General features: G+C 36.4%; 4 protein-coding genes across 4 annotated transcripts; 3 read left to right on the top strand and 1 right to left on the bottom strand.

The window, feature by feature from the left end:
* Positions 1–1,476: 1,476 nt before the first annotated feature.
* On the bottom strand, positions 1,477–3,859 carry LOC131004987 (abietadienol/abietadienal oxidase). The gene is made up of 6 exons (XM_057931767.1): positions 2,954–3,859; positions 2,557–2,883; positions 2,353–2,431; positions 2,098–2,219; positions 1,872–1,999; positions 1,477–1,765 (listed from the first exon to the last, which is right to left on the bottom strand). Exons 1-6 carry the CDS (start codon positions 3,659–3,661, stop codon positions 1,645–1,647), a joined length of 1,485 nt encoding a protein of 494 aa, XP_057787750.1. The 5' UTR covers positions 3,662–3,859; the 3' UTR covers positions 1,477–1,644.
* A 3,462-nt stretch (positions 3,860–7,321) lies between these two features.
* On the top strand, positions 7,322–9,085 carry LOC131004971 (uncharacterized). Its single transcript, XM_057931741.1, has one exon. The coding sequence runs from the start codon at positions 7,322–7,324 to the stop codon at positions 9,083–9,085; it is 1,764 nt and encodes a 587-aa protein (XP_057787724.1).
* Positions 9,086–9,101: 16 nt separating this feature from the next.
* Positions 9,102–9,737, top strand: LOC131004970 (uncharacterized). Its single transcript, XM_057931740.1, has one exon. The coding sequence runs from the start codon at positions 9,102–9,104 to the stop codon at positions 9,735–9,737; it is 636 nt and encodes a 211-aa protein (XP_057787723.1).
* A 430-nt stretch (positions 9,738–10,167) lies between these two features.
* On the top strand, positions 10,168–12,648 carry LOC131004967 (UPF0426 protein At1g28150, chloroplastic). The gene is made up of 3 exons (XM_057931736.1): positions 10,168–10,373; positions 10,453–10,596; positions 12,235–12,648. Exons 1-3 carry the CDS (start codon positions 10,323–10,325, stop codon positions 12,412–12,414), a joined length of 375 nt encoding a protein of 124 aa, XP_057787719.1. The 5' UTR covers positions 10,168–10,322; the 3' UTR covers positions 12,415–12,648.
* Positions 12,649–12,923: the final 275 nt, after the last annotated feature.

The raw sequence follows: 12,923 nt of genomic DNA, 5'->3' as shown, positions 1-12,923 counted from the left end.
GATTTATCTTCGCACATTTTTTAAAATCTCTGTTTGCCCCTTTGAGGAATTAGTTTTGTCAGGTTTCTGTATCATTTTTCTAGTTTGGAGATCTTTGATGTATTTGGTACCAGGATTCAATCATGGAAACTTCTTTTAGATAATACAAAGTTGGTGCGGTTTGAATTGCCTTCTTTCCTGTGATCTAAAACTGGATTTTTTACTGTTACTCTTGATAAAATTTTCATCTTCTTTCCAGATTGAGCTTTGACTGGCATCTAACCTTCTACGATGTAGATAATAGATAAAGAATATCTCACTGAAACGTGGAGCTGGTAATTTTGTCAATATATATTTGGTTTGCAGTCAGCTGTATGTTCATGTTGAACATCATCGGCTGGAGCATTTGGAGCAACAAAGTTGTTTCATTTTCTTACCTTCTCTAAGGTAATGATAATTTTTCTGCAACTGAATTTGAAAGCTCTTGCATATTGCTGTGATCCCTTTAATATTTTTGACATGACATTTTTCTTGTATTCAGATTTAGTCTTAAGTGATGGTGCATCAAAGACATGATCCCTTTTGGACTAAATTTCATGTTAATACTAATGATGCACATTACATGTATAGTTTGTCTTAAAAGATGGTTACAGCTAAACTACTGTTACATTGAAAAGAACTAAACTGTTTCAAGATTTTAGACGTGTTTGTATATATCCATTTCAGTTAGTATTAGGGGCTAATTAAGATTTTTGGCAGTATAATTCAAGGGTGAATTAAATGCCATTTGATTTCAAATGGGCAAAACATAACAGAAGATATATTAGGAGGGATCAATGGTGTTGATCCTATTGGTTCTGATGTAATTTATCTATCCATTTTAACATTTTTTTTTTCTTGAATGGGCTAATCAGGATCCTTTTGTTCAGTTGAAATTGAATACATGACCTGTCTTATGTTCTTCATTTTTTAAGTTCCACTAAATCTTTTTAATATAAATAAACTATTACTCCCCCCGTCCCACGAATCTTGATGCATTTGTTTTTGGCACGGGAATTAAGGAGTTGTAGATTAGTGTTTTAAGTGTGTAGGTAATAAAGTAGAAAAGTGTTAAAGTAGAAGTGTGTAGGTAATAAAGTAGAAAAGTGATAATTAAGTATAATTAAGAACCCTTATTTTTTAGCTAATTGTTACTATATTTAGAAATGCATCAAGATTTGTGGGACGGCCCAAAAAGGAATATGCATCAGGGAGTACTTCTCTAGTGTGAACATATGCTAGAAATTATTTCTCTATATTATTCTTATTACTTTAACTCGTGCATTTTGCTGTTGGCAACCTGTTCTTTTTCTATATCCCCGTGAGGATTTACTACTAGCAGTCTAGGACTTGAATTTGGGATTCCGTTACACAAGTTTGATGATCATGCCTTTGCCACCTTTCAGCTTGTCCCAATAAAGTTTGTTTATTGGGTCGTCGTGTATTTGGAAAAATCCATGCCCAATAAATTGATATTTTTGCAGTATTGATTTGATAAAGAGTAGTATTTATTTTTTACATCCAGATCTGCAACATTACATATGTATTTGAAGGTAATTTACAGATGAAGAGCCTTCCTCGGACCCCAGAAGAATTCTGAACAACATACACATGTAGTTTGTTTGTTCAGTTGATAGAGGTGGAAATAGGGTGATCATGGCATATTCTATTCAACTGTATCTGAAATCCGTTTACCAATCGAGCTGATGGAAAAAAAGACATGTTGTCATCCTTCACCTGCCTCCACCTGTAGTTTCAGTTTTTGTTGTTTACAGCAAAGATTTTAAAGAAGATCAAAGATATGATTTTTTTTTTTTTTCCGCCAGTTTGAGTATGAGTTTTGATCGAAATACCTAAACGTGGTAACAAAGTAATGTAGGAAGAGGGCAATCTGAAGGCGAGCCAACTCTGCCCCTGGACAAAACCTAGCTCCTCCACCAAAAGGTGCAAAATATGGACTGCTCCTCCAGTTTCTCTTCTCCTGTATTTTCTTGATGTTATGCATGCTATAATATATTAATGGCATATATTTATTTCTCTCAACTCTAGAATATTAGTAAAGCCTCTGAGATGGATAACCTGATTTTCTGGTTCCATCCATCTCCATGGATTGAAGGTACGTGGATCCTCGTAGACATTTTCATCTAAATGGACTGCTGAAAGAAATGGCACCACAAAGCTTCCTTTTGGAATGACATAATCTGCAGGAAGGGCAACCAGATGCTAGTCAAGAGTTGGTTGGTTTTGATAATCCATGACACATGGGAATAGTTAGATGATTGACTGAGCTTTCGGCTTGAACTCTTTGGAGAAATGGTATGATGAATTAATTACCTTTATATTCTACTTGTTCTTTTGCTTCTCTCATGAGCCAAATGGCAATGCCTCCTAGACGTAGAGTTTCATCAATCACCTGGAGAAATTAATGATTTGAGTAGCCAGAGTTTATATTATAGCAAGAGTTTTGTGCCAAACTGGAGTTAGGTATATGTGACTGAAAGACATGGTCATAGTGATAGGTGATTAAAGAGGACTTACACATTGAGTGAAAGGCATAGCTTTGTAATCTTGCCAGCTAAGCATCTCCTCCTCACCCCTTTCACTCCTTAGGCTCTGGTGCTCATCCAGCATTTGCTTCATGGCTCTGGGACATTGTGTGAGGAAGTAAACAGCAAAGAGCATGGTTTTAGCTGTGGTCTCATTTCCAGCAAAGAGAAGGTTAATGATAAAGTCAGCAACAGCATCATCAGGTAAGCTTTCTTCCTCAAGTAGCCTTCCCAAAACACCATTGCCAATATCTGGGGAGGATTTCCTTTTATGAGTCTCGATAGTTGTGTTAATCTTGCGTATTATACCTTCCCTAGCCTGGTGAATGAGGAGAAGTGAAAACATGTAAAAGTGAAGAAGAAGGGTTGAAGAAGAAGAGTATATGTACCTTCATTGCTTTGTGATAAGCGAAGCCTGGTAAATTGATTGGAAGAGAAAGGCATCCATCGACAAAATGTGAGAACAAGTGAGCTATGTGATTGACTTGGTATTCAGAGGAGACTCCAAGGAGTTGATTGACCATCAAGTTGATTGCTAGCTTGCGGCAAACATCTTGCAGTGGGACAACTTGATTGTGGTGTAGATTGCTGAGGATCTGTTTGATAACTATCTGGATATCCTGCAAGAAGTGAAACTTGAGCTTGTCGAGTCGCATGATGTTGGAGGCAATGGAATGAAGCTTCCTTTGGTGCTCTCCTTGTGCAGTAATGACCCCGTTCTTCCCCACCAAATCTCTGAAGGATTTTGGGTAGTTAGACTGGAACAACCTGCCTTCGTTTTGCATAACGAATCTATTGAAGGCCGGATCGGCAGACGCAACCGCCCACTTTCCGAAGAGACTACACGAGAATATTGGGCCGTAGCGTCGGACTTGTTGGTGGACGAAGGCGGCCGGATGAGAACTTGCGACTGCATTGTACCAGCTGATGCTATCGCCTACGATCGGCCACCCTCTTCCTCCGGGGGGTAGCTTCTTACACTTAACGACTCTTGTCGCAACGAACCACCAAATAATCACAACCACCGCCGCCACCACCGGGACAAAGCTGCTGATCATCATCATCATGTAGCCACCACCACCATCATTTTCTCTCATTTTCACTCCCACACCCTAACCTAACCCAAGAATGAATGAAGATGGCATGTATGTCATTCACTATAATAATCTGATTAAGACAAACAAGCTTCGTTGACTCCTTGCCTGTCATACCACGTCTAGAATGTGTAGTGTAGCTCCGCAAGTTATTCCATATTATTCTATTAAATGCCCCAACTTCCAAGTTTCCACTATTGCTGCATACAGTTAAACTCCACTCAACCATTGTTTAATCTAATTCATCATTCTTGTCTTGTTTATCCTCTCAACAAACAGCTAACGCTTCCAAAATACTACTTTCCACTTTGACTTCCAATTATTTATACACTTGTTAACAACTGCCAATTCACTTTGACCATCATTTTTTAGTTATTACTTATATTAATATTCGGCGCTACTCCTTCCTCTTGTCTCAACTCCCACCTATGTCGCCCCCTTTTCCATCCTCAATGTTTTTTCTCCTACACTTGTTTCAATGGAGACTAATATAATTGCTCATTGAGCCACTCAAACTTTAAATTTATCCAAGCTGCGTTTCTTCGCATCTAACTTATCTGTCAAGCATCTTATTTGTAAAGACCAAGTTATTTGCGATTTAAACATCATATTGTAAATGATAATAGACTTTTACCAATTGAAAATGAGTCGCCATCTGATCTACTGATCTGATCAAGGATCATTATGATCCGTACATGCTATCTCAGTTAAAGTTTTTGATAATACTGCTATTTTTATTATCTTACTAAAATTCGTATTATTAAATATACAAATCATAATTTGTCATTTTTGGCTCAGTACAGCGGTGATTTATTTAACTTGCATATTAAAGCTTGTTATGGATTCAGGAGTGAAATGTGATTTATTTTAGGGTTAATTACCTCTAAATTCAAGAAAATTGGTCATTTTTCATTTTTTTTCTTCCCACAATCTTTGAACTTTCGATTTAAAATCATCAATTATCAGTTTTTTCCTAATTTTCTCATGAAGCGCATTTCTGGCAAAAATCGAACACACCTGGAGCCAAATTTTGCCGACGTGAATACGCCGGAAATTAATAAAATGACATAGTCGTATTTCCAATAGAAACGACGTTCTTGTGCGTGTTTTCTAAAATAAAATTTGGGTTCATCTCCTCAAATCCTCCATTACCAAATTCTACTCGAATTTACCAAATTCTACTTGAATTTGTCATTTCTTGCATGAGATTGAACAAAACATATTGAGCATTTAGGTAAATTGAAGATTCTGCAGGTGCCGATGGAGCATAATTCATCAATGGAGAGCTTGACCAAAATAATCGGCTGGGACACAAATTCGTAGAAGATGTGTAAGTGTTCATTGCCTGCAGTGATTTTGTCGTCGAAGATGCCGACGAATCCGTTCTGACGTTATTATTGTTATGGATATGATCGCAAGGTCTATTTAGGGTTCAAGTTAATTTCGTTGTATAAAGGTGGAGTCAAAAAAATTATGATTCATAACAACTTTTTTTCCTAAGTTCTACATATACTTGACTGCAAATTCTTTGAGTGGATTGATCCGGAAATGTCATAATTCCAGAAATGGTATATCAATAAAGTTCATCGTGAAAGAGATAGTTTTGAAGAATAAATCAATAATTTAACGACTGATTTGCGAAAGAAGACCTTCCAGATTAAGCTAATCAAATTCACGGTGGTTTGTTTCTTCATTTTGTGAGCAGTATTTTGGAAGTAGTATGTTAAAATGTGTAGGTTTTTTCAAGGGAATAGGTTGTTATCTCCATTTCAGGTTTCTTTTGGTGTTTTGTTTTGTAATTAAGGAAGTTAACTCTTGTAATTCTCAGGAAGTTAACTCCTGTAATTTTAAGATGCTAGGTTATGTAATGAAGGATTACATATTTTGTAATGAAGGATGTTATTCCCTGTACTTTTTGATGTTTTGTTATGTAATGAATGATCCAATATAGTGATGGTCATATTATGCATGAAAGAAGAGTAATGTAGATTGAAACCATTGCATTGAACTGTTTCAAAATATCACATTGTTTGAATTCACCATACAAAAGGGTAGACAAAAATGACAACAGAGTATGATAAACATTATAGGTTATTACAAAAGATAGACAAAAGTCTTGATAAGCATAAAGCTTCGTCATGGTCTACTTTCTTATGTGGGAACTTCTGTAGATGAGATCATAGACATTGATCAACTATTCGATCTTGTTGTGTTTGGGTTGACAAAACGAATTCCTCGAGTAGATAATTTTTGTCATTAAATTATGAATGTTATGTTAGCTTTATTCATTAAATAATCTGACATGTTACTCACTAAAAAATGATACTCCCTCTGTCCCTCAATCGTCTTTCTCTCTTTCTATTTTGGTACATTCTCAAAACATCTTTCTAACTTATTTTTGAAAACAATTTCACTAATTATTTACTCTTACAATTTCACTTTTTGTGGGACTCATTCTCCACTTTCACTAACTATTACTCTTGCAATTTCACTTTTTGTGACCCATTCTCCGCTTATCAAATACACAACTAACTTTTATTAAAATTCGTGTCATCCTCCCTTAGAAAGATGTTTGGGGGACAGAGGGAGTAACAGATACTAAATTGTTACCTTGTAGTATATGTTTCCAATTTTTGAAAATACTATAGTTCCGACACCTTTCCTTGCTATAGCTCTTTCTTTAGTAGCAACCTTTTCTTTTGGGCAGAAGATGTGGATCATTTTTCCTTGTTTTGTTCTTGGGTGTTCTTTGCTTTAAGTGGCCTGCCTCGTTTTTTTTTGCACTTGTGATTGCTTCTCTACGGTCTCGTTCTTACAAGTACATGTGTTATGTCCAAACTGCATACACCTCGTACATATCATAATCCAGGGGCGGAGCCAAGGGGGGGCAGTGGGGTCACTGGACCCCCCTGGAATTTTGAAAATTTCGCAGGGGTATTTTGGTAATTTTACATATATTAATAAAAATTAAAATAAATATATATGTTATATTAATTTTTTAAAAAAAATCTCTGTTTCATTCCAGCCCTAGCGTGTTTCTTCTTCTTTTTTTTTAGCGCACCCTACTGAAAAGCTCGGCTGCTCCCACCTTGGCTCCGCCCCTGTTCCGCTGGCTTCGATTTTCACCGGCAACCTGTCTCTCTACCGCCGTCGACATCGCCGCGCCGCGTCGCTCACTGTCTTCCACGAAGGTAAGTTCGGTAACTAATTAATTTGGTTGAAGAAAAGCTCAAATGCATCTTTAATTTGGTTTAATCATATTCGACCTCCTCCTGAATTTGAATCATATTTGAAACTTGGTGACTTTTGTTGTTTGATTAATTAAATGGGCCGAAGCCGCCGAATAGAATGAGAATGGCTGAATTTGAATGGTAGTTTGATTTGGGGGTAGTAGTGCAGTAGTGTTTATTATTAAGCTTTAATTTGAATAACCTCCTAATTTAGTAATGATAGTGCGCTAGTGCTTTGATTTGAATGGCGAATTTTGTTTAAGTTTCATATGTAGCAGACTAGCAGTAGTTGGGGACCTTGGGATTAAATGCTTGTTTTTCTTAAGATGTCAGATTGAATGTTTTTTAGTATGTTAAGAATTCAGTTCCTATTTTCAATTATTTCTTTTAATTGATTGAAATATATGTTTTATATTGACAGGACGTAGTAAAAATGAAACGGTATTTTCATCACATACCTTCAACAAGTGTAGATGGTTCATCTTCAACGGTTAATGGTCCTACTACACATGTTGAGCCTGGAGCAACATCAGCACAAGTGAATATTGAAGTTGATCTTCAACCTGAACCATCTTCAAAAGTGGTTGATTTATTAAATCTGCCAAGTGATCCGGGACTACGACCTAACATAATGAGCTATCCTCCAAACATGATCGAGCAGGTGCGTAGAGCTTACTTATTAAAAGGTCCATGTCAACCGCGTAATCATGATTTTCCACAGAAGATAGAGGCCAATAGAAAGCGAAAATTTGTTTCAGCTTGGTTTGATGAATTCAAGATGTGGTTGGAATATAGTATTGCAAAAGATGTTGCTTTTTGCTTATATTGTTATTTGTTTTCATCGGGTAATAGCGAAAAAGGACATGATGCTTTTATATCTGGAGGGTTTAGTACTTGGCGCAAGAAAGATAGATTGAGAGATCATGTTGGAGAGGTTAATAGTGATCATAATAAATGTAGATTGGCATGTCAAGATTTGATGAATCAAGCCCAACATATTGAGGTGACACTTTCTAGAGTATCTAAACAGTCACAGATTGATTATCGCTCTAGATTAGATGCATCAATAAAGTGTCTCCGCTATCTCCTTATGCAAGGAATGGCTTTTCGAGGACATGATGAGTCAGAAGAATCTTTGAACCAAGGCAATTTTATGGAGCTTTTGAAACTTTTGGCTTCTTGTAGCAAAGAGATATCTAATGTTGTATTGAAGAATGCTCCTGAAAATTTGAAACTTACATCACCTGACATTCAGAAAGATATCATAAATGCAATTGCAGTTGAGACTACTAGAGCTATCATTGATGATATTGGTAATGATTTTTTTGCCATATTAGTTGATGAATGTCGGGATGTGTCTGTCAAAGAGCAAATGGGTATTGTTCTACGCTATGTGAATAAAAAAGGATGTGTCATTGAACGATTTATTGGTCTAGTGCATGTTAGTGACACAATTGCTACCTCACTTGAGAAGGGAATTGATTCCTTATTTTCTACTTATGGGTTGAGCATTTCTAGTTTGAGAGGTCAAGGATATGATGGTGCAAGCAACATGAGAGGTGAATTCAGTGGATTGAAAACTTTGATACTTAAGAGGAATCCTAATGCCTATTATGTTCATTATTTTGCTCATCAGCTTCAACTAACAATTGTTGTTGTTGCCAAAAAGCATATCATTGTTGGGTCTTTCTTTAATACTATCTCGCGTTTATGCAATGTGGTTGGAGGTTCATGTAAGCGCAGGGATATGCTTCGAGAGAGCCAAAGAGAGAAGATTATGGAAGGCATTGCAAGTGATGAAATTAAGATCGGAAGGGGGTTGGATCAAGAAATGGGGATGAAACGACCCGGGGACACTCGTTGGAGTTCTCATTACGGTACTCTCATCAACTTGATTCACTTATTTACTTCAGTTGTTGATGTTCTTGAGTATGTTGGGGCAAATGGTACCGATGATTCACAAAAATCTGAAGCTATGGATTTGTTAGATGTTATTAGTCGATTTGAGTTTGTCTTTGTGTTACATCTGATGAAGAAAATTTTGGGAATTACACATGATCTATCTCAAGTGCTACAAAGGAAAGAACAAGATATTGTGAATGCAATGAGACTTGTTAATGTAGCAAAAACTCGCTTGCAAGCAATGAGAGATAAAGAATGGGAGATGATGTTAACTGACATTTCTAAGTTTTTGTAGTAAAAATGAGATAGAAATGATTGATATGGAAGATGAATATGCACCTCGAGGAAGAGGAAGGCGTAGAGTTGAGAAAATGACAAATCTCCACCATTATCGAGTTGAGCTTTTTTATACTGTGATTGACATGCAGGCTTTAGAGTTAAATCAACGTTTTGATGAAGTCAACACAGAATTGATTTTATGCATGTCATGTTTGGATCCTAGAGACTCATTTGCTGGATTTGATATTGAAAAGCTAGTTCGACTTGCAAAGTTTTATCCGTCTGAATTTTCTGAAGTTGCTTTGTATGAACTTGAAAGTCAGCTTGAGAACTTTATTGTCGATGTGCGCATGGATGAAAAGTTCTTAGAACTATCAGGGATTGGAGATCTTGCTGAGAAGATGGTTTCTACAATGAAACATGACATTTTTCCATTGGTGTATTTGTTAGTTAAGTTATCATTGACTTTACCAGTTGCTACTGCTACAGTTGAAAGAGCCTTTTCAGCAATGAAGATCATCAAGAGTGTTCTTCGCAATCGTATGGGAGACAATCTTTTGAACGATTGCTTAGTACCTTACATCGAAAAGGATGTGTTTGTAAATGTTACTAATGAAGCTATTATGCAGAGGTTTCAGAACATGAAAAACAGGAGAGAAATGTTATGATTTCTGAAAACAATTGTTTATTTTGTTTATTTGACTTGTTATGTAATTTAAATGACATTATAGTTGTGTTAATGATATTTATTTATTTATTTTATTTAAAAAAATTTGGTCCCCCCTGAACTCAAAGTCTAGCTCCGCCCCTGTCATAATCACTCATGTACTCCATGTTTTAATATAAAAATTTAACTCGAAGACATATTAGAATTATAATTAATCGCAATTTTGCTAGCTCATTTAATTTTTTTTTTTTCAGGGAAATTAAAATTGATATGTTAGTCTAGGAGGTTATGACTCGTTAACGGTCATCGAATTACAGTTAAGGAGTCTTTTATAAACAAACAGGGAAGTTAAAGATTCAAATCCTATAAGCTTAACATGTTCCAAAAGTAGGGAAAATAAATAAATAAATAAGAGAGTAATGATAATAAGCTGCATTAACACGTGTACATCTGGTGGTTTCTATGATGAGCAAGGGCAAGTGAGGCTTTGGAGGGGCCAAGCCATTCATTCTACTTCTAGGAAAAGAAACAGAGTGACAAGAGTGAAGGCCGAAGACTTCAATTTTTGATTCAACGAAGCCAAGGGATGGCTTTACTTGTGCTTCCATCAGTAACAGCTGCACAGGCGCCGGCGACGGTGATTTTATCCGAAGAAATTGTTATTTAATCGATCATTCTCCAATTCATTGATGCGCTGATATTGCTTCGTATTACAGTGCAGCTGGAAGGCTGGTGTGCGAGGGAAGCGGCTCCTATTCCCATCTGGCGATTGTCAATCGTCTTTTAGGAGGAGTGGGTTTGAGGTTAGGGCTTTTTTCCCCAATCCCGCCCAACAACCCATTCTCAAGGAGGCGCTCAAGGTATACAACCTCTTTTTTTTTTTTTTTTTTTTTTTTTTGATCGGGCAAAGTCATATTAGATGTTAGTAGTTAGTTCCCCCATCCACTCCAAGAACCACCTTATCTCTCCATTCACCAAAATCCACCTTATATCTCCAATCTCCAATTCGCTCCCAAGAGGGATCGAACCCGGGTCACTTCACTTAAGTGAGGACCCGGTGGCCAGTGGGCTAAGCCCCCTGGTTAAGGTATACAACCTCTTATCATTTGCTCATCTCTCTATGCTTTCAGTTTTTCCTTTTTCACTGTCTACTGTACTCTCTAATACTCGTGCTGTTGCCAGCTACCTAATATGATTTCCTTTCTGTTTCTCTATTTCACTTTAATCGCTTCATGTAGCTCCCTGTTCTAGTTTCTGTATTAATTTTAGCCATTTCTCAGCCTTTTCTTATAATTATATTTTACTGCTACATGTTATACACACAAAATATAGCTACGGTTTTAGTTATCCGATCAAACGAGTGAGCTACTCGATCGTCTCAGACTTTGTGTTTAAAACTATGAAGTTGGCATGGTTTCTTGATAACTAATATTGCGAGACTCTCTTATTTATCTTTTTTACTTTAGCCATTTGCTAAATTCACATTTTTTTATCAAGTGATAAAGATAATAGTTTTGTTTCCCATAGTTGCTATTCATGTTTATACCTAAACATCCTTTCAAGTCGTTGTATTCAACCTTAAGTTTTTGTGTAGTAATCAGTTATACACGACACTGGTGATTTTCCATCTTTATGAAAGAGAGTTTAAGCCTAATAGACATTCCATCTCTACTACTCTACTAGAATTGGCGCCTGACATTCAATTTGGCATTAGTTGCCTAGTCTGCCAGTCTCGATCTTTTCATTGGGCACCCGATTTGTTTTTAATGAGTTTATTGAATTTCAATAATAATAATAATAATAATAATAATAATAATAATAATAATAATAAAGAGTCTCTTGAACTTATGGCACTGGATTAGTTGTTCTCCCCTTCTAATAATGATCATTCTTATTTTGGAGCATTAAACTTGAGTGTTACACAACTTGTGATTATTAAAACAACTGTGATATATTTTCAATTACTGTAACATAGAACCCATGTGCTCCACAATCTTGGATGTTGAAATAAGAATCGACAACAATGTTTGCAGAAGATGAATTAAAAGAAACGTAGGGAGAGCCTCTTAGAGAAAGATAGGTATGCATTCTCTGGGAAATGTATTTTCCTCATATGAAGGTAAGAAATGTTGGTGCTCTCTAAAACTCGCCCATTGCCAACCAAACATATACCAGTAGTACAAGAATAATTGCTTGCTGGTGTATATCATTCATTTCAATTGCTATCTGTTTGTGGAACTTTCTAAAGATGTTTGAGGTGTTTGTGAGATGAAGATTATTGAAAAGAAGTATAATTGTTGTGAGAGAAGGTAATAGCAGAAAAAGCTGTATGCTGCATTGCTTATGTTAAGTCTGAAGAAGTATGCAAGTAGTTGGTTATATCATATGTGGAGAATGTGGTGATTCCAGTTTGATATTGGCTAATATGTGAGGGTGTCATGAATATGATTAGAAGTTGTTTGTAAAGTATTGAATTGTATTGTATATTTGTGTTGTAGGAGCCAGTTGCATTCGTGGGAGGGATATTTGCAGGGCTGCTAAGGCTTGATCTAAATGAAGATCCTTTGAGAGAATGGGTTGCAAGAACGGTTGAAGCCTCTGGGATTGCAACGGAAGAAATTAGTAAGAGGGAAGGAGAAGAAGAGGAACAAGTAGCGCAACAGATTGAGATAGAATGAAACGCATGGCATGGTGATTTGTGTTAGTGTTAGAACTGAAAAACCGGAAAACGTGAACGCATTTATTAATGCGCGTGTTGTAGTTGTAGGCTCCTTGTGCGCATGTGCTGGCCTTGTTGCCATTATGGGTTGTTGTGCTTTTCAGCCCACCTCAGCTTTAGCATTGCACTGCATTGGTTCGTCTTTCTTTTCTTTTCTTTCTTCTTCTAGCGAAGCATTGCATTGCTTTTAACATGTTCTGTCTCTTTTTTTTTTTGATAAATTTACAATATTAAATAAAGAAATCAAAATATCGCACCACAAGGGACTCGAACAATCGAACCCAAGACATTTAGCCTCGCACACTTTTCTTTTCTTTCTTTTTCTAGCGAAGCATTGCATTGCTTCTACCTGTTTTATCGATGTGAGAAACAAGATGATATTAATATTATAGAGAATTTCTTTTTGAAAAAAACAAAAAATACCGGAGAGATTATCAAACCACATCTATCAAAGATGCAACTCAAATC

This window comes from Salvia miltiorrhiza, unplaced genomic scaffold, assembly GCF_028751815.1.
Source record: "Salvia miltiorrhiza cultivar Shanhuang (shh) unplaced genomic scaffold, IMPLAD_Smil_shh original_scaffold_478, whole genome shotgun sequence".
Taxonomy (NCBI): domain Eukaryota; kingdom Viridiplantae; phylum Streptophyta; class Magnoliopsida; order Lamiales; family Lamiaceae; genus Salvia; species Salvia miltiorrhiza.
The sequence above is the reverse complement of the archived record's forward strand: the minus strand, read 5'-3'. Positions and strand labels throughout refer to the sequence as shown.

Coding starts and splice junctions, on each gene's coding strand:
- LOC131004971 (XM_057931741.1), top strand. CDS start 7,322: ATGAAACGGTATTTTCATCACATACCTTCAACAAGTGTAGATGGTTCA.
- LOC131004970 (XM_057931740.1), top strand. CDS start 9,102: ATGATTGATATGGAAGATGAATATGCACCTCGAGGAAGAGGAAGGCGT.
- LOC131004967 (XM_057931736.1), top strand. CDS start 10,323: ATGGCTTTACTTGTGCTTCCATCAGTAACAGCTGCACAGGCGCCGGCG. Junction 10,374..10,452: donor CTGCACAGGCGCCGGCGACG/GTGATTTTATCC, acceptor TTCGTATTACAG/TGCAGCTGGAAGGCTGGTGT. Junction 10,597..12,234: donor TTCTCAAGGAGGCGCTCAAG/GTATACAACCTC, acceptor TTTGTGTTGTAG/GAGCCAGTTGCATTCGTGGG.
- LOC131004987 (XM_057931767.1), bottom strand. CDS start 3,661: ATGAGAGAAAATGATGGTGGTGGTGGCTACATGATGATGATGATCAGC. Junction 2,884..2,953: donor CTTATCACAAAGCAATGAAG/GTACATATACTC, acceptor CTCATTCACCAG/GCTAGGGAAGGTATAATACG. Junction 2,220..2,352: donor AGAACAAGTAGAATATAAAG/GTAATTAATTCA, acceptor CCCTTCCTGCAG/ATTATGTCATTCCAAAAGGA.